General features: G+C 46.7%; 1 protein-coding gene across 3 annotated transcripts in view; it reads right to left on the bottom strand.

Moving 5' to 3' along the window:
- The window catches only part of WTIP (WT1 interacting protein), a 118167-nt gene that overhangs the window by 27662 nt on the left and 69319 nt on the right, over positions 1-21186 (bottom strand). For all 3 annotated transcript variants that reach the window (XR_016444117.1, XM_090062267.1, XM_090062266.1), the window contains exon 3: positions 998-1065. Coding sequence is in view for 2 of the 3 variants with exons in the window: in XM_090062267.1 (XP_089918393.1) it covers positions 998-1065 (68 nt within the window). In the remaining variant the exon portion in view is untranslated. The remainder of the gene's footprint in view (positions 1-997; positions 1066-21186) is intronic.

Genomic DNA, 21186 nt, shown 5'->3' with positions numbered 1-21186 from the left:
ACTGGCTTTACTTGTGGTGATGTAGGATGGAAGTGTGGGAGTTCACTGATACATGTAGAGGCCTGATACAACTATCGTAGAGATTTTTTAAACTTCAGTGCATTATCGTGACGAGAAATAAATCTAACCAGCCTAAACTACTTGTTAAAAAGCTTTTGGTGCAGGTTTTTGTTGAAAAGATACTAATACATTCAATCTACTCATTACACACGTATCTTCAGCCCTTGAGCCTGCAAAAGGATGCTATTTCAATAAATCAGGTACCAGATATTGCCAATCCAACATCCTGATTCCTTAACTTGTCATCCCATAGTCTAACATTTTGCAGTCCTCTCCAATTTTAGTTCCAAAACATGCTGTCCTGTTATAACTGCGATTACATGTAGCTTGTCACTATCAGTTCATTCCCTTTGTGTGTGAATTAGTACTAGAATTCTCTCTTTTAACAGCAAGAACATTTTCATTTTGGAAAAACAGCTCAGCAGCGTGCTCCATTTTTTGTGGCTCAGCCACTAATGCTGTACGATGCTTGTAAAAATGAGAGAGAATTAGCTCCTCGGCTTTCAGCTAATCGCAATGCAGCTCCACACTGTTTGTAGCAGTTATGATTAAAACTATGCAACATTCTATGCAGCCGTGACATGCTGCAGTCAAACAAGTCTCCCTTCTAGTTATGATTGGTATTCTCCAGATGTTTGAGTTTGTATTCAGGCTTGGCAAGTTTGTAGCTGCAATTCGAACTCAAAATCTGAACAGCTCCAGTGTTTATTCTCAGAAGGAACACTTGAGACTGCTCACAAGCTGTTAGATGCTTGCTTTCATGGATACCACTTCAGAGTAAGGGGCCAATCATGTCCCACTGAAACCAAGGCAGAACTCCCACTGATTTCAGTAGGACCAGAAACTGGCCCCAAGGTGAATCAACCTTATCAGCCAGCATAAGAGAAACACATTCAGTTCATAAACAAACGGCAACAGTGCTTGAAACCTTACTTACTAGGAAGTCTTCTTCACAGTACACTTTACCATTGACGTTGTAGAAGGCTTTTCCTCGAAGTCTTCTTCCTGTTTAAAAAAAAAAAAAAGTTTCTCATTAGTACCTCACACTCCATTTCCACACTGAGCACCATCCAATAGGCAAAGTACAAGTACAGAAACGTTGTCATTTTATGGCTGGGTGCATTAGAGCGTTTGAGAAGACATAATAATGAGCTTTTGAGAATGACAGTCTAACATGGAAAATCTTGTATCTACCCCATCTCTCTTTTCTAATTGTTATTAGCAGTCAATGTTTATCTGCAAATAATACCCAAAGCCTTCAGTCAGGGTTGGAGGCCTGCTGGGCTAGGCACTGTGCACATGGAAAAACCATCTTACTTGAATGGTTATTTATAGAATATTTTTACACAACTCCTCACACCTCTGCCTTTGCTAATATCCCAGGTTCCTGCTTGCTCCTGTTCTCTCTGCAACGCTAGTGCAGATACCTACTTGTGGTCAGTGGTTCTGGAGGCTGAGATTATTTCAGTACAAAGTTATAGCATTATAAATGAGAAGCACACACTTTATATTTTTCTTCTTCCATTTTTTTTTTTACTGATAAATTAAGTACATTTGATTTGGAAGCCACTGCAAAGCAAAGTCACACCTGATCCAACACCAGTGTGGTTAGAAGTTACACCAGGAATGTATTTGGTCCAGAAGGAAAATAAACATAGTAGTCATTTTTCAAAGTATATCTGTATTTAAAAAAAAAAAAAAAGAATGACATACCAACTTGCACCAGCAACCTACAGCCATAAAATACATCAGTATGTGTGATGGCCAGGGGCGGGGTGTTTGAAAAGGACAGACTTCAGTTTCAAATTCAGAGAATTTACTATGTTAGTAGTATTTAACTATACCTATAACATATGTGCTCACCATATAAGCTGAGGGTGCATTTCTAGTTCTAGATTTAATATATATACATCCACACATAAATCAGACTCCAGATAATCAATCAGTCTCAAAATATACAATAAATCAAAGGAATTCAGAAAAAAACTACTTCAGCCAGTTGTTTAGATGCAACTGGTCTAGGTCTCGGACTTAGACTGATGTAAATCCAGAGTAACTTCTGAAGCCCATGAATTATACTAATGTAAAACCAGCATAAGTGAGAGAAATAGATCTTGACAGCCAAACTCATTCTGACACAACTTGCTCATCTCCAGTGAATTTCATTTATATCCCTAGGGATTTGTTTGGGCCAATTTACCAATAAAGCTATTAACAGGTGGCAGTCTGGGTAAACAGATGGCACCTCACCCATTAAGAACTGCATACACAAAGCCAATTGCAGTGCACAAGTCATAGCCATGCAGATTCAGTGGCTAAATGCTTGCTACCAAATAACTTCATTGAAACCACAGACCTATTAACAATGCAACACACCCTATGCCTACCCAGCTATAGATGGTCCCTCCTGGAAAGCATCTGTGTAAATGCCAACTTAAAATATAGAATAAACCCTATAGTAATATGGTACAACATAGATAACTATATCGCGCTACAGATTTACAAATTCTCTCTGTAAAGGCCATATTTAGGCGTACTACATATGCATGTGTATAATAACAGACTGTCACAGGCTCAAGGATGGAACAAACTTTGGGGGTGAGAACTTGCTGAATCTACTGAGCCTGCAGCTACTGGGAGTTTAAATCTTAGGGCTACTGACTGTGAGCTGCTGAGCAGTGAGCAGAGTTCTCCAAAGTCCCCACAAACAACAATAAAAGAATAGGATTTATTTAAAATGGTTAAAAGTTTCCTTTACACATTGCCACTTGTACCGTGATCCTGGGAAACTGTGTGTGGCACACACAAATTGGGCTCTGGGATGACCTTTTGGGAAATCCCATGCTGTATGTGGTTGTCTGGTGGTTGACTGGTTAGTAGAGGGAAATGTTTCCTTGAAATGCAGACTGCTGAGCTGTAGATTTCCCAGGCTGCTTTGTCTCAGGGCTACTGGAAGGTGGACTCAGTTATGCTTTTTTTATATGCATCTGTTGTATTGCGCCCTAGCTTTGCATCAGGACCTTCTTAGGTAAAGGTGGTAAGACTCCTGACACTTGTTTGAAGTCCCTTCTGTAAAATGGGTCCATGCAGGCAAACAGAATCATGGGATGATGACAGAAAACACTGGGTTGGGACTAAGCTTGAGTGTCACTTGTTCCCTGGACCAACACGGAGTCCAGATCAGGTATACCTGGGCCAGGCCCACTGGATATTTATCCAACCAGCCCTTAAAAAGCTTCCAAGGAAAGAAATTTCACAATATTTCAGGGGTGCCTGTTCCAGAGCTTAAATACCCCGCTCCTAGTAAAAACTTTTTCTTGATACTAAACCTAAATCTTCTTTGCTGCACATTAAGCTGATTTCCTCTTGTCCTTCCCCCAGTGGATTTGGTGAACAAGTCACTCCCCTGAACTGACTGTTCCATAAACCTCCAGGCTTTGAACAGAGGCACAAACCAAATGTAGCTGCCTGTTCTGCACTCACACATGCCTTCCAGTGACCTCTGAAGATCTGGTCCAGAATATAACCAGCTCCTATGAAAATGCACTTAGGGCAACTGGCAGGAGGCACAACATGGTGCTCTGTGAAGGTTGGCAGTCCTTTGGGAGACTACTGGGATGAAGACACAGCCCTTTATTCTCAATTTAAGGAATGAACTCTGCAGAATGTTCTCACCTGACATTTAACCCTTTGGGCTAGGGACAAAAGTTGCACATAAACCAGTTTAAGTGATCAGAAACCTATAACAGAACAGAAGGTCAGTGCACATAAACTGGTTTCAAAATGGCTGAAACCTGGCTGAATGTAGTATCAGACTTAACTGATCTGGGTCAAGCTACTGTATGAGACCCCTGTCCCAGACCCCTTCCTGGTTCAAGTTAAAATACAGTCCTCCAGCATCCCAGAATGTTTTGCAGCCCTGGGCAGGGCTGTGCTGTATGCTCCAGGGAGCAGGGCTGGCCCTGCCCCTCTGCTCCCTAGTTGGAGCAGTGAGGACTGGCTGACAAGTGGGTGGTGAGGGAGGGGAAGCCTGGCTGGGGATGCAGCCCAGTCTGCAGGGGCCCCCCCATGCAAATCCCGGGTGGGTTCTGACGCCAGGGAGTGGGGTTAAACATCCCTTCCCCTGCTCAGACTTACTACTGGCTGAGACTGTGGACTACAAATCCCAGAGGCACATGGAAGCAGAAAGAGGAAGCGATAAGCCACCCTGAAGAGTCCTGCTGATATGATTATGGGCTGCAAATCTCAGACATCTTGGGGGCAGCAGGAAAAGAAAGTGATCACACAGCCCATGCTGGTTACATGCCAGAGAGCCATGCTCTAGCATCACCAGCTTCTGACCTGAGACACTTGGAGACATGTGGATGCATTTCCTGAATCAAAAGTTAATGTTTGTGGACTTCTGTTTCAATTTAATCTCTGCAGTTTAGACTAACCTGAAAAGACTGAATCAATTCAGCCTTGGGCTTTTTGACTATCAGTACTTAGCCTTAGTGCCTGCATATGAGGCCAGCCGCAAATATGGCCCACTGGCACGAGCAAACGTTTGTCTAGGTCGCACTCAGTTCCCTGCAAGGCTCTTCAGGTCTCCTAATCACCTTCTCTTCAACCATTCATAGCAGTCATTATTCCAGCCTTCCTCTCCCCCCTGCCTGCAGAGCTGCCTCTCAGTTGCCCCTTTCCTGAACATCCTGACACCGCCATTTTTTGCAAGCTGCATCCTTGTGCCTCCCCACTTATCTCCATCCTCCCTTCCACAGCCTTCATGTCATGGCTCCCTCTCTTCCAGGATCCAGCATTTTTTGCCCTATCCACACCCTCTAGCTGTCTTCCCTCCACCTGGCACTGGCCTCCCTTTCCCCTCAGGAAAGTATCCATGTTGGCCATTGCCTCAGCCATCCTGAAATATCAGGGATGAAAAGGTGAAACCATCCGATTCACCCTACGTGCAGGCTCCCCTACACTGATAGCCTGGATGACAAACGCTGCAGGCCCAGGTGCATCTGACTAGTGGCGCATCATTATCCCCTCATAAGCCGTGCATAAATGCATGCTGACCCTACATAACATGATGCAAGTAGCCACTTTGCTCCCTTCCCAGCAGCTAAGGAGTTGAAGCCCATCGCCTGCTGCAGCAATTACTCACCTGAGCCCTGACCTCAGTGCATCGTCAGTGAATAAGGCAGCCCTCCCTCCTTCCCCCAGCATGCTTTTGAAACCACACCAAGCATGCCAAAAATGATGATTTCTGTGGTAACATGAAAGCCTCAGCTTTGCTTCCATATTTAATCACCTACTAAAAGCCCTTTGTTGTCTCATCTACTGTACTCTGCTGTCAGTATTCGTCCTTAATCGTACAAGCCACAGGGAGATCTGGGCAATATCAAAGCCTTGTTTCCACAGGTCTCCTAAAGAGTCACTGTAGCTCAGTCTGAAAGGGTCCCACCCCTGCCCTTCAATCCTCTCCCATGCCCCTAAATACTTGTGGCTTGTGCCAGCATTTTAACAAGTCATACCCCATGCAGGCTCAGTAGCTTGAGGCAGGAAGCATGTGCCAATCTACAGTTACTGGGCAGAGGGGGTGTAAAGGCTGGCCTGGATATGAAGGCTCTATGGAAAGGAGGAAAAAAAACCAAACCAAAACAAAAAGTTACACTCTCCCAGACTAGTTTTCTCAGTTCAGATCCAATGGGAGAAAAAAAGGGCAGTGGGCAGCTCCTTCAGGATGTCTGCGATTCAGAGCTGTCACGGAGAGGTAACAGCCATTCATTTTCTTTCAGATAGTAGAGACAGACTAGTCACCCCAGACTCAGGAGCTTGTGCATGCCCCTCACTAATGCTTCTACACCCCCAAGCATCGCCAACTTGCTGGTCAGTGCAGACATGACAAAGGATAATTCTGTCATTCAGTCTTGCACTGTCCCATCACTGCCACCAGCTGCAGGGGTAAGGTTGCTCCTCCTGAACCAGGACAGCCTCTGCAACCCCCTGGTGCACAACAGGAACAGCCTGTGGATCTGCCAAGCTCCACGGAGACAACCTGAATGCCACCCCTACTCTTCCTGAAGCAATCTGCAAGCACTGGTCAGAGATCTCCAGGCTAGGAAGGAGAGGAATGCTCTTTAGGCTTGTATGAAGTGGCAAGAATTCGATCTGGATTCAGCTGATTCAGAGGGATTTGACCGATTCGGATCCAAAGATTTGGCACTGATTCAGAGATTCGGCCATAGACTAAACAGGCAGCAGTCCTTGACCACGCAGGACACAGCTGCCAAGTCTGTTGTGGTGGGCGGAGCAGGGAGACAAGATGCGTGTGGGGGGCAGATCAATGCCCCTCACAGCGAGGAAATGAGTGGGGGGGCTGGGGGCTGGAACAAGCTTACCAGCAGGGGCAGGGGGGCAGAGGACTTGGGGCGGGGGGCTCCTGCTACTGCATGCAACTAGACTGGGAGGGCATGCGAGCAGGCGTGTCCCCAGATCTGCGCAAGGTGGGCCGAGCCAAGCTGCACGGGGGCTCTGCCCTGCCAACGCTTGCCCAGCCAGGACAGGGGTGCGCAGGATGCAGATATGGCAGTGCTGGGAGCATGGGCTATACCCTGCTGCCACTTGCCCAGCCAGGGTGTGTGTGTGTGTGGGGGGGGGGGGGGGGTATGCGCGTGTGTGTGTGGGGGGGGGATGCGATGCAGGCATGGCTCGCTTTGTGCGGAAGGCGCGGGGGGGTGAGGGCTCTCCCTGCTGCTGCTTGTCCAGCTGGGATGGGGGGTTGTGGGATGTGGACATGGCAGGACTGGGATCAGGGGTCCGCTACAACCTCCCCATGCCTTTTGGACAAGTGGTGGCTTGGGAACAAGGGGGTGGCACAGGCACCTACAGGAGGCCTCAAATGCCTCTACGCAAATGTTCAAAGCATGGGGAATAAGCAGAAGGAACTCACCCTCCGCTAGCTAGCAAAAACCCAGACCTAGTGGGGCTCATGGAAACCTGGTGGGATTCTGCTCCTGACTGGGCAGTGGACATTGAGGGCTACATGCTGTACTGGTGAAACAGCACAGGGAAAAGGGGAGGGGGTGTAGCGCTATACACCAAAGAGCAACACACGCCCTCAATGATCAGGATGGGGTCAGAAGAGGGGCAAAATGAGGCGCTCTGGGTAAGAATGCAAGAGGTGTGGGGAAGGGACTTCATAGTGGGCGTCTACTACAGACCGCCTCACCAGGGGGACGAGCTGGACCTGGAAGTCTCAGGTCAGCTCACGGAGGCTGTAAAGTCAAGGGATGTGGCTGTCATGGGATGACCTAAACTACCCAGACATCTGCAGTCAGCCAGGTCTGATGGCTCACGTAGGCTCCTAGCCAGGATACAGGACCTCCACCTAACCCAGGAGGTGCATAGTCCCACCAGGGGAAAAGCCTTGCTACACTTGGTCCTTGCCGCAGGCGATGACCTGGTGAAGGGTCTGCGGGTACTCGGCCACCTGGCCAACAGTGATCATCGCCTGCTGGAATTTACTATCCAGTGCAGGGTGGTGAAAGCAAGCAGCAAGGCAGAGGTCCTCAACTTCAGGAGGGCCAACTTCTGTAAGCTAAGAAGGTTAGTAGGGGAGACATTGGGATCTTGGAGCTTCAATGAGATGGGAGTCCATGATGGGTGGTTGTTCCTCAAAGAGACAATCCTCCAAGCTCAAAGGGAGTCAGTCCCAATGCTCACCAAGGGGGACAGGAGTGCTAAAAAGCCCCATGGCTCAGCAAAGGCATTCAGGGATGCCTGAGGGCAAAAAAGGAGGCGTACAGACAGTGGAAGCATGGGGCTATCATCAAGGATTACACCTCTGTTGCTCAGGACTGCAGGGATGCTGTTAGGAAGGCCAAGGCAGAGATGGAGTTAGGGTTAGCAACCAGAATTAGGGATAACAAAAAGCCCTTTTTCAAATACAAAGGGAGTAAGAAGGCGGCACCAGGTAACGTGGGGCCCCTACAGGACAGGCGTGGCAATCTGGTGATTGCTGCTAATGGAAAAGCTGACCTCTTTAACTAATTCCTGAACAGGGACTGGGACAGTTCCCCCACCAGGATTATGGATGGAGCCAGGGGAGGCACCGCCATGTCTAGGGATGACCTAGTTAGGGAATTGTTGGAGGAGCTGGATGTGTTTAAAATCAGTAGACCCAGATGCTCTTCACCCAAGGGTGCTGACGGAATTCATGAGGGTCATAGCGGGGCCACTGACACAGCTCTATGAGTGCTTGTGGAGCCCTGGCCAGGTACCAGGATGCGGGGGCGGAAAGCACACTGTCCAAATTCCTGACGACACCAAGTTGTGGGGTGAGATGGGCATGCTGGAGGGGAGGGACAGCATCCAGCTAGATCCAGACACGTTACGGAAGTGGGCGGATGAGAATAAGATGCAATTCATCACAGACAAGTGTAAGGTGCTGCGTCTAGGGAGAGGGAACCAGCAACACACCTATGGGCTGGGGAACACTATTCTTGTCAACACGGTGGCAGAAAGGGACCTTCGGTCATTGTTGATCTCCCAAGGTCCCTTCCAGCCCTAATGTCTATGAAATCTATGAGCCGCCAATGCGAGGAAGCGATCAGTAAGGCTAGCCGCATCTTGTCGTGCACCTACAGGTGCATCACAAGCAGGTCCAAGGAGGTGATCCTTCCCCACTATGCAGCATTGGTCAGGCCGCAGTTGGAGTATTGCATCCAGTTCTGGGCTCCGCACCTCAAGAGGGATGCGGCTAGCATTGAGGGTCCAGAGGAGGGTCACTTGCATGGTCAAGGGGCAGCAAGTCAGGCCCTACAAAGAGAGGCTTAAGGGCCTGAATCTAGTCAGCCTCCACAAGAGAAGGCTGAGAGGGGATCTGGTGTTTACAAACCCATTAGGGGGGACCAGTGGGAATTGGGGGAGGCTCTGTTCCCCCGGGCTCCACCTGGAGTTACTAGGAATAACAGCCACAAATCATTACAGGGAAGGTTCAGGCTGGACATCAGGAGACACTAGTTAGGGTTGCCAGGCTCTGGAAAGGCCTCCCAAGGGAGGTGGTGCTCTCTCCTACCTTGGGGGTTTTCAAGAGGAGGCTGGACAGATATTTGGCTTGGGTAATATGACCCTGTACTCATTCCTGCCCGGGGGAGGGGGTCGGACACGATGATCTGTTTATAGTGTCATAGTTGGTGGGATCCGAAGAGACCCCAGCAGATCACCAAGTCTGACCCCCTGCCATGGGCAGGAAAGGATGCTGGGTCAAACGACCGCATCTAGGTGATTATCTAGCCTCCTTTTAAGACCCCCAGGGCAGGAGTGAGCACCACTTCCCTTGGAAGTTGGTTCCAGATCCTAGCCAACCTGACATTGAAGTAGTGCCTCCTAATATCTAGCCTGAATCTACTCTTGGTCAACTTATGGCTGTTATTCCGCGTTACTCTTCGTAGCGCTCAGAGGAGAACAGGGACTCTCCCATAGCCTGCTGGTCCCCCTTGGCCAGTTTGTAGATGGCCACCAGATCCCCTCTCAGCCTTCTTGTGTGAAGGCTGAACAGGTTCAGGTCCCGTAGCCTCTCCTCATAGGGCCTGTCTTGCTGCTCCCTGATCATGCGAGTGGCCTCCTCTGGACCCTCTCCATGTTGGCCACATCCCTCCTGAAGTGTGGTGCCAAGAACTGGACGCAGTACTCCAGCTGTGGCCTGACTAGTGTCGTATAGAGCGGGAGGATCACCTCCTTGGACCTGCTCATGATGCATCTGTGGATGCATGACAAGGTGCGGTTGGCCTTCCTGACTGCATCCCCACACTGCTGGCCCATGTTCATCTTGGCATCAATGATGATGCCAAAATCCTTTTCTGCCTCTGCACTGACGGGAAGGGAGTTCCCCAGCCTGTAGGTATGCTGCTGGTTCTTCCTCCCCAGGTGCAGCACCTTGCACTAGTCAGTATTGAAACACATCCTGTTCTCATCCGCCCACCCCTGTAACCTTTCCAGATCTAGTTGCAGCCTGTCCCTCTCCTCCAGTGTGCCCACTTCTCCTCACATCTTAGTGTTATCCACAAATTTGAACAAGGTATTTTTCACCCCATCGTCCAAGTCACTGATGAAGATGTTGAACAGTGCAGGCCCGAGGACCGAGCCCTGGGGGACCGCACTGCCCACATCCCTCCAGGGTGAAAAAGACCCGTCCACCATCGCTCTCTGGGTGCGGTCCTCCAGCCAATTTGTGACCCAACTTACTGTGTAGGCATCGACGCCACAGTCACCTAATTTTTTAATGAGAATGGAGTGAGAGACAGTGTCGAAGGCCTTCCTAAAGTCCAGGACGACACTTGTGTCCAAGGATTTAGTGACCTGGTCGTAGAAAGCCACCAGGTTGGTCTGACAGGACCTGCCTCGAATGAACCCGTGTTGGTTGCCCCTAAGCATGATCTTCCCTGCTGGTCCCTCGAAGGTATGTTCCTTGATAATTTTCTCAAAGAGCTTCCCCAGGACCAAGGTAAGACTAACGGGCTTGTAGTTTCCTAGGTCCTCCTTCCTCCCTTTTTTGAAAATGGGGACCACATTGGCCCTTTTCCAGTCCTCCGGCACCTCGCCAGAGCACTATGAGTGCTCATAAAGCCGTGCCAGGGGTGCTGCAACGACATCTGCCAATTCCCTCAGCACTCTGGACCTGGATCATCAGGACCTGGTAATCTGAAGGTCCCTTCTGACCCCAAGTACTACGATACTGTGGCTTCTCCCCGCCGTGCCTTGGCTGGGTGAGCAGTGGCAGGGTATGGGGGCGGGTACGTGCGCACAGATCAGGGCAGGGCCAGCAGCAGGAGCTATGGGGAATTTTAGGGTGGCTGCAGCCACCCCGTAACACCCTCTCCACTGTGCTCTGCAGGGCGGACGGAGCCAGGGCCGTCCTCCAGCTAGCTGCCCAGATTGCAGCCCTGGCTCCACTCACCCTGCAGAGAGCAGTTCTGGCAGCAGGTGGATGTGGCTAGCCTCCCAGAGCACAGCCCGGCCCAGCCTGCCCCACACAGATCTGGGGGCACATGCCTGCTCCTGGATTAGCAGCACGTGGCAGCGGCAGCGCACAGTGGCAGGAGCCCTGCTCCCCCAGTCCTGCACCCTCCCACCCTGGCAGGCGGCTTATCCCAGACCCAATCCCTCCCTCGCTATGGGGGCATTGATCTGTCCCTGCCATGCCCCTCCCTCCCCCTGCTGCCCACCACAACAGATTTACCAGCAGGAGGCAACTGTGTCCAGAGTGGTCAGGCGTACTGCTGCCTGTTTAGTCTATGGCTGAATCTCTGAATCGGCACCAAATCTGTTTGAATGGATTCAGAGGCTTCCGATTCGATCTGGAGCTTTTAATGAGTCTCCTGATTCGGTCTGGATTAGGAGATTCGGCTGCCAAATCTCCAAATCAAATTGGTTACTGAAACTTTGCACAGCCCTAATGCTCTTTCTGTAGCTCAAGGCAGATAGAGTAAGAATTGTTGTGGAGTAACCTCAAATGCAACCGAGTTACCGATCTCTTTTTTGGCAGCTGATCACCCTGTGAAACAAAACAGCCTTATCCCCTCAGAGCACAGGAAAATGGTAGCATTGCCAACTTGCACTGCACAGCCTGCAGATCTCTGCACTCTGATCAGACACCACCCTTCAAAAAGATTGTTCCACATACCCACAACAAAGGTGGCAAAGTAGACTTCCTTTTTTGAGCAGCTGACAAGAAAAAGTTCATTATTCCACATGACTTTAACCTGGTTAGACTTCTAGATACTGCTCTGCATTCAGACCAATCACAAAATCCTTCAATGCTATTATCCCCATTTCACAGGTGAGGCAATGGTGCCACAGAACAGTGAGGTGACTCACCTAAGGTCACAGAGCAGGTCAGCAGCATAGCTGGAGAGTACTTACTCATGTGGTAATTACCATTATTAATGATAATTAGTAAGCCTGGCAAGCCTATTACCTTGGAGGAAGGTTAGTCAGCTATAATATAATTATGAACAAGAAACAACAAGTTACCACACAAATACCACAAACTGCTACAGCATCATGTTTTAGAAATGTGAGCTGTGACATGCATTCCAGGTACTACTCTGAGCTATTCGCTAAATTAGTGAACTGAATCCAGTGAAGCGCCAACATCCATGAGCTTGTCTACACTGCCCAATGCAGTGCCATGACCCAAACCAGCTGTGTGCAAAGCTGCCTGTGGAAGGAGGACTAACACTGCTTCTGAGCTAGCATAGAGGCAAGTTCAGGTATCTTTCCACAGTACTGCTTCATGCAAGGCAGATGTACCACATTACTGTGTTTAAGGCACTAAGATAAAATGCAATACTAACTGCTTAACCAGCCAGAACGTGTATAACACCATCACATGGTCCAAAAAAATTGCTACTCAGTTTTCCTCTTAATGACTGTCTGGGTGTCTCTCACCACAGGCGGCTCTCCTCTTTCACAGTGCATTGTAGCAGCATTCTTGGAGTCAGACGCTCTAACAAAACCAGAAGCAATCTACAGACAGGTCATTAAATCAGCTCTAACAAATGTTCTGGCCTAGAGATCTTAGCTGCTTATAGGGCTTTCCATACCATCATGACAGGCGTATTTCATAAACACAGTGTTTCTGTCCTTCTCTAGTTTTAGCTTCACACAGACCCTGGCACGTCTACCTTGTCTGACTAGTTTTCAACAGCACAGAGGAAATGACTGTTTCACACCTGCCCAGGACCAGAGTAACAACAGGTCTGCCTGAAAATGCCATGCTGTGAATCAGCAGCTGTGTTCGACTGTGAGAGAAGCTCGAGCACAGCTTCTTCTACTTCTTCCAGACTTTATGTCTAAATTGTACATCTAAGACAAACTTAAAGTAAATATTTTTTAAGTAAACCTGCTGTTGTGAAAGGCCCATACATAAGCTGAATCTTGTTTCTCGAACAGCCAAAGAACTAGGGCTCCATTTACACTACAAATGCAAGATAGGGAAGTAGAATTAGGTGCTCGCCTCACACCTGATCCATGGTGGTAAGGTCCAAGGAAATGGCACCAATTCTGTCTAATGGAGAGCAGTGTAAGATGAGCAAAGGGAGAGGCACTGAGCACCAGAATTCGGACACCACCTCAGTAAGTCTGGTTGCACTAGGAAAAATATCCTTTGTCAACACTGGCTGTCAGCAGTCACTCCCTCCCATTTCTTCCAGGCTTCCTGTACTGAAAACAGCCAAACATTTATGTAAAAATGGGACAAAACTGTTTTCAATGCTGGTACAGAAAAATGAACTGGATGTAGCAGAATAATATGGGATTCAGACCCCAGACGTGCTTCTGGGTCCAGCCTTACTGAAGCACTCCATCCACTGGGCTGAAAACTGCCCTCACCAGTAGCACCTCAAGCAGTATTAATGCTTTTAAGGAAGAAAAAACCTGTTGCTGACTACCCCCATCAACAATGGGGTATCTGTCCAATGCAGACAGGGCAAGCAAGTTGCCTTTATCAAGTCAGAACCCCACCATAAGGTAAATGCTGGATAAGGAGTAACTGGAAGCAGAATCCATCCCAGCAGTCTTCTCCTGTATAACAGGGTAGTAATGTCTCACGCTGTCACAAGGCTGTAATTAGGCCTAATTACTGTTTGCAGACTGCTTTGAAGTTAAAAAGCACAAAGCGTTATATTATAATGTTTGCAAAGTGCTTTGATAACTAAAAACACAAGTGTTGGGTAATATTATTTACTAGAACTGTATGATGAGCAGGATCATGTGAGAGGTCTGAATTGCTTGCCTGACTGTTACTGTTTCTAATCATCACCCTGCCTGTTTCTTGTTTCAGACTTGCTGAAGAATGCTTCACGTTCAAAACCTTGTCGAAGTCGATCCCAACCGTGCGGTTGGTCCGATAAAAGATATCACCCACAAAAATCCTAGTCTCTCACATAATTCCTGGACCAGCATGGCTACAAAAATCACTCCAACATAGCCTGACTGATGGCAGTTAAGGAAAAACAGAGTACCCTTTCCAAAGAGTGGGGATGTCATGCATTGAAACTTTAGCTCCCTTGACAACATGCACCACCGCCAAGACTAGCTGCACATTCAGGCGAATACAGTGCACAGACACACTCCACAAGCAACAGCAAACACTTCCAGGACATTTTAGACATATGTGCCTTTCCTCCCAGGACTTGATGTTAAAGTGCCATACAGGAAAGTGCCAACGTTATTCAGAGGAGGTATTGTGGAAAGTGATTAATCATGTAATTTATTTCTCAGAATTTATTACAGAATCATGTCATTTATTTTGCTCAGAAATGTTTATTAATACCTCCTGGTGTGAAATGCAGTCAGAAAGGTCAGATATGAGTGCACCATTTCTTGAAATGCAGCTAGATTCCTTATTAAAACAAATCTGGTTTGTTCAGGTTATCAGTCTGAAAAATAATTTTGGGGTACTGCGGTCTCTGAGGACACACCAGGAGACTCCCAGGCTTGGGTCTGAGCACACAGCTACCAGAAAACTCCCCAAACTGAAGTGCTAACATCAGTTCTCCAGAAGGGGGCTTCCTGCATTCTGCGCATCACCCAGAAAGCTCCTTCAGCATCAGCAATACCAAGTGAAGTAACAAACAGAAGCACGGGGGACAGCTGTAGCTCCCCTTTCAGAGCAGCCAGCAGCACCTCCACCTGCTGCAGCTAATGACTTCAGAAATAAAGCAGGATTTACAGAAACACTCAGCACTGGCCTGCTAAAGTCAGAGGGATCAGGGTTATGCCAACACGGCACTTCGCAAAACAGTACCTGTGAATGAGTTCCCTGCTAGCCTTATGCTGGAAACATGAATATAACCAAGGTATCCTGTTTTTAACTGCTGCCTCTAAAAAGCAAGGTGTACAGCGATACTCTTTTCAGTAGGCTTCCTTGCCCTATTCATTTTATTTATAATTTTCACTTCTTATGAGACAGTGGATGGGCAATTTCTACTCTATGTGGAATTCTGAATTGTGATTCTTAAAGCTTTCTACACGCACAGCAATTCCCAGTGACTGATTAATGAATCGTGCATACTTTTAAAATTGTTTTTTTTATTGAATACTGCTAAATATTGGGCACAATTGCTCAAACACTGCTATGACAGCTTCAACCGTGGCCTCGTGCTGCTTTCTGAAGTGATCACATCTGAAAGCATGTGCTCTAACCTCATGTATAATCGTACACAGCGAGTGAATTTGCTGCAACAGAGAGCGGCACTTACGGAAACAAGCCCTACAGAGGGAAGCAAAGCTCTGGAGTATTGCTCTAGAGCAAAGTACAATGATATAAGATGGCACTTAATAGTAGTAGGCTTGCTTGGGCCAATTTAAATTTCAATTAGTATTTCCATTATAAACTCGCAGCCTATCCCAAGAGCCTAAGCCCTCCAGGATCATCTTTTTCCCCATATGTAGCCCAAAACAGCCCTGGGCATTAGTGTGGAGCTGACCTGGTAACCTTGCCCTCCCTATAGGCTATCTTGTTGCTCTGAAGCACTGAGCACTACAAACATGCATCCTTCCCTCGCAGGGCAATATGCTGCTGCGCCTGTACAGGAGGAATTCTTTCCCACTGAGCTTCCTCTAGGGTCCAGACATGATGACAGAACAGCATGTGGGATTAGATTAGGGACAGAATTGGGGACATGGATTGTAAACGCTTTGGTACAGAGGGTTTATTTGTATTTGAGGTGTAAGGCACCATGCAGTCCTATGGTGCTATGTAAAAATAGTGTCATGCCAGCCCTTAGCATTAAAAAAATCCCCAAAAAACCCAACCAATCATGAGTTAGTTTGGCAAATGGTTGGCTTAAAAATGATGCAATTTAAGAAATAAGAAATGCTGGGTATCTGTATTTGCCTTTGGGCTTTCAGCTTTTCAGGACACACTTTTAATATTTCTTTTGTGGTCCTCAAAGTGAGAAACATGCAATTGTTTAGGGGGGGAAAAACAAATGGAAACTAATATTCTCAAATCCTACATGACTCCTGGAGCTTGAGCCCTAAGAAAACACCAAGAATGGGCCAGATCCACCAACATATTCATCTCTATAAAAATATCTCAAGATAAAACTCAGTAGACAGACCTGCCAGAGACAGATTCTCTTTTACTGCATTAAAATCAGGACCATTTTTTCCCCCTGCTCTTAAATTGCAGAAAGGCCAAAAGAAAACAAAAAGGGTGCCTACACATGAGCAGAGAAGCTCTCTGACGCACTGTAATTACAGCGTGTTGGAGCAGACTTGTGGTAATTACCACGCTCCAGTGTCTTGTGTATCAGCAACCCTGTACCTTAAAAAATGGTGGTGGGGGCACTTTAACTAAAACTCATTTGATAAGCTCCATTTTTAAGTACGGGGATGCCGACACATGAGATGCCCTGGGTGCTTCCCCCCCACCTCCCCACTCTTCCACTCCTTCCTCTGGGTTTAGCACTAGAAATCTTCCATGGAGATTTTCTCAGTATGAGGTCACTGCTGTTTCCCCCAAAGGCTGTCTTTGGCCCTGGTGCACTTGCATTATAGGCACTAACAATGGGGGGACCACTTCAGTGCCTTACAGCTTGCTAACGATGTGAGAGCATTGCATTAACCCTCTCCTCAGGAATATGGGGAAATTCCATGAACCCAGTGGGACAAAAAAGCTGTGCTGGGGTGCAGAAAGGCAGAAACAAGCACCATGTCAGCTCTTTGGCTAGAAAATTAGCTGCAGAGGAAGCGCACTGCAATCATAGTGACCCTGTGGCTAGTTCTGACACAAATTCCATGCCTCCAGCCCCTTGCTTGTCCCCCCCCCCCCCAAAGCTCAACTGCTTAGGCTTTGTGCAAGGAAGGGGGAATTTTTAGGTCCTTTGATTTCTTTTTCTTTAGACAGAAAAAAAATAAATCAGTGCCAAATTCCTTTGAAAAGAAGATACTGCTTGTTGGCAGAAGCCAGTTTTCACAGACTTTGGCTGTTTGAAATCTGAAACACTGAAAAGTGGCTACTGTGGATGTGCTGTATTCTTCTTTTCAAAGACATTTGGCACAGAATTTTACTCCTGTTTTAGGACCCAATCCTATATTCCTTTCACGCCCAGACTCGCATTGACTTCAAGGAATGCAGGATCGGATCCTAAATGTGTGCTTTACTTACACAATAGCCCCTCATGGTTACAATCTATTGAGTAAGGCACACTTTAAAAACCATTTGGAATTGCAGGCTCATCCGCCAGGCCAGAACAGTTGTAAAGATCTTTCATTATTTCAGGAAAAATGCCTGGTGTGTGAATTATATGCACACACATTCCCATTCCCATGTTTTTTCTGTCTGCAAGCTGAAGGAATCCCACTGCTTCAAACATCAAGAAGCATCAAAATATTCCAGAGTCTGGTGCTGATGTCTAAGAAAGAACTAAATGCAACTTTGCTACTTAAAAAAGCAAAACTGCACATATGAGCCACTACATCCCAAGGATAGACAGAGCCTTTGGTAAAAGCCTTTAAAAAAAATATTGGGTAGAATAGACTAAGATAAAACAAAGTCTTGCAATGCTATTTTGGAGGATGCTGTATATGAAGTTACTAGGCTATTACAATGCAAATCTCAAATGTGCAAGCTTTTTACTTGGCCATAAACACAAAACAGTATACATTGTCCTTTCAGAATAAAAGGTTTGCTGCTAAAATAGCAGAAGCCCTACGTAAATAAGCAACATTCTTTCTGCCTGAGGTCACTGACTTGCCCTATTCAATTTCGGCCTAGTCTGGGATTTGACAGTCTAAGCAGGGGAGAGGCCGTTCCTTTTTTTTCAAAAGAATGCTGGGATTTTATTTGAAATTTAAACTCTTGCAAACAAAAGGTGGCATCGTATGCTGGAGGCCTATGAAGGTGGAGTACAGGATGTGTATTGTTTTCTCTCTTTACATGGATTCTTTCGGGAAAGATCATTCAGAGTCTGTGGACAAATTGTAATCAAATATCGTTATCAGGTAGATAGAAAGTGGGATATTAACAAAGGCGTTTTCGGAGCAGGATGATTGTAGAGATTTTTATGTGGGGGAAATCGGAACAAAAGCCTTTCGGTTTTTCTTGCCCCACCCCCATCTTGAATTTAATGAATCCATATTTTGAGGTTGCCATCTACAAATAGCATTATTATTTTAAACATCCATCCTTAAATCACAGAACTCTAACTGGCAAATTCAGTGTGATTTTTAGTAATAGAAATATTTTAAAAAAAAAAAAAAATCAGGATTTATTTTATCTGTTTTATCTCTCAAGTTGTTCTGCTTCAGAGGGTCAAATACTTGCTTTCTGCCTGACTGCTAAGAGTCTGCCCATGGCTATGCTCCTGAGTGCTAACAAAATGATTACATTCTTCAGAGCAAAATTCACTGCATGCAAGGCTGGCTGGATGCATCGGGGCACCGTCCTTCCTTCCACGCCAGTAAAGCAAGTGCACATTGCTGTCAAATCTAAAAAATGGTATCCCACACTGCCTTTGCACTGGCATAAACAGTGTCGTAAGCAAGGGGTCAGACCTGCAGATGGAGCACCCCTTCATTAGGTGTGTTCTTACTGTGTGGTGACTAAGGTATGGTAAAATCCTACTCCAGACAAGGTAGTTCATTGTTTTAGCACATCAGCAGGTCAAGGTAAACTCTTGGTTCCTCTCCAGTGTTTACCCCAACCTGTTATCATATTAACATGACAGACTGCCTTTGTGTCACTAAGATTTTGCTTCCTGATGATTACCATGTGTCAGGCTTTTCTTACCACATTAGCTTCCACCTAGCGTAGACATAGCCTACAATTATGTCCTCACTACCAAAAGAGGTACAATACACAGCAAAGTAACTATAGTAGGGCTCTGCAAATTTTCCTATGATGTAGGTAGGCCAGGCTGGGGGGACGTGTGGGGAATATAACCTTGACCTGGCCTAGGTACACTGTGATTAGAAGCTCCTTATCTCCACCAGGATTATGAAGCAAGATACCTAATGCATGTTAGCTGCCTCCCCCTTTAAAAATAAAAATAAAAAATTGGCAGTACAGATGCAGCCTCTATCATTGTTGACTTTAATGTGGAGAGAATGAATTCTTCCTTTTTCTCTCTCCTTTTTACTCTTCCATCAGGTTATTAAGCCAAACCAACTTACTCCTGCCAGAATAAAAAGAGTATTTTGGTCCCTAGCTGCAGCTGAGACAATGCTGAATGTCCAATATTATAAACCCAATAGATGTTTTCCATCTTTCATAAAAATTAGTAAACTGAAAAGCTGGCAGGTTTCTCTCTCTTCCTCATATAAGTACTTGTTCTCTTTTGTGCATCAGTTCCAAAGGACAGCAAAAATATTTCTATGGTTCTCCAAGGGAAAAACTTATTGAAAAGAAGTTTGTAATGTTTAAGTCAAACATGTATTTAAAAACAGAGAAGCAACAGCCTGAGTTGATTTCATACTGACTAATGGTATTAAACTATATAGTCCTCTGTAATTCCATGGGAAGATACGTCAACTAGGAAAGGTAAAATAAATCCTGAAATACAAGTTCAGTTCTGTTTTCTGTGGACTAGCTTTATTCTCACAAAGAAGATTTTTTAATAACAAGGACAAAGCAACATGGAACACATGGTAACAGCCACGAAAGACCTTTCCAGTACCAAAAAGCTGGTAGGAGATAGGACATGCCTGCCCGCTAGGTAGTTCCCACTATGGCAGCTGCTGTTTTTTTGCTTTTATAGACTCAACACCGAGTACCCATTTTATCTCTTTTCTTCCTTAGCCTGGGTCTTAACTAACTAGTTTCTCAGCCCAGCTGGAGTCTTGACTAGATAATAAGGAAGATGATCACTAGCAACAGCTGGATCAAATAAAATAAAGATAAGGAGCTGAACGGCATCTGTGAACTGCAGCCAACTCCACCTTACTCTCGCCACCAGTGCTTTATATATAATGCTGAATGAGGTGGGATGGTCAAAACCAAATCTTGTTGCAGCATGGAAGATGCAAACCTTGAGGCAGATGAGCAATGATCTAAAACCATCCTCTGAATCTTCTCAGAAAGGGAAGAGCAGATCTGTGCCTGAACAGCTCACTTTCTTCCTGCCAGTGGCCTTACATGTGTCAACACCTCACAGGGAATGGCATCCAAAGCTGTTGCTGACAAACCTAAACGACACAGCAAGGATGACTGATTTGAGTCATAGCCAAAAAGACATTACCAGCCAGCACCATCAGCAGAGTCTTCATCCCACGTATGTAAAACTGAAGTAGAAGAGATTGAAGACAGCTGCACAGTCTAAGTTTTGCTAGAGTTATCTGCCATCTCAAAATGTAGCTGCCACTCCCTATAAAACAAACACTAGCAACCAGCACTGACAGCTGGGCTTCACAGCATCCAGAAATAGTTTTTAGAGCAGTAGCCTAACCATTTTTTTCCCAAACAATCATGGCACCCCACAAGCAGAGGTCTATAGTCTCTGCAGTCAACAGACCTAATGAACCTCATTCAACCCTCTGATCAATACTCCATGGTCCTCATCCACATGGGAACGAATGATGTGGGCAGGGGCAGCGCAGACCACGTCATGAGAGACTACAAGGCTCTGGGGGCCAAGCTCAAGGAGACGGGGGCACAAGTGGTTTTCTCTTCTATTCTTCCAGTGAGCAGACATGAATGGCACCACAAGGCATGCACCGGTGAGGTCAACTGGAGGCTTTGGAGCTGGTGTTACCAGGTGGGCCTCGGGTACTTGGACCATGACCCACATTTCTGCACAGAGGACATGCTCGGGCAGGGCGGGCTTCATCTACCCCTGAAAGGTAAACATGTTTTTTTTCCTTCCAGGCTGGCTGATCTCGTATGGTGAACTTTAAACTAGGGTCGCCGGGGGATGGGGATGCAGAGGAACATGAGGACACTTCGCTGTCAAGACAGGTGACACACAGAAGTAGAACCCAGATAAGTGACAGGGGCCAGGGCAGGCTTAGGAACAAGGGGGTGGCACGTGCACCTACAGGAGGCCTCAAATGCCTCTACGCAAACGCTTGAAGCATGGGAGGAACTTGCACTCCTGCTAGCTAGCAAAAACCCAGACCTAGTGGGGCTCACAGAAA

This window comes from Crocodylus siamensis, chromosome 9, assembly GCF_052110815.1.
Source record: "Crocodylus siamensis isolate JL-2025a chromosome 9, ASM5211081v1, whole genome shotgun sequence".
NCBI classification, from domain to species: domain Eukaryota; kingdom Metazoa; phylum Chordata; order Crocodylia; family Crocodylidae; genus Crocodylus; species Crocodylus siamensis.
The sequence above is the reverse complement of the archived record's forward strand: the minus strand, read 5'-3'. Positions and strand labels throughout refer to the sequence as shown.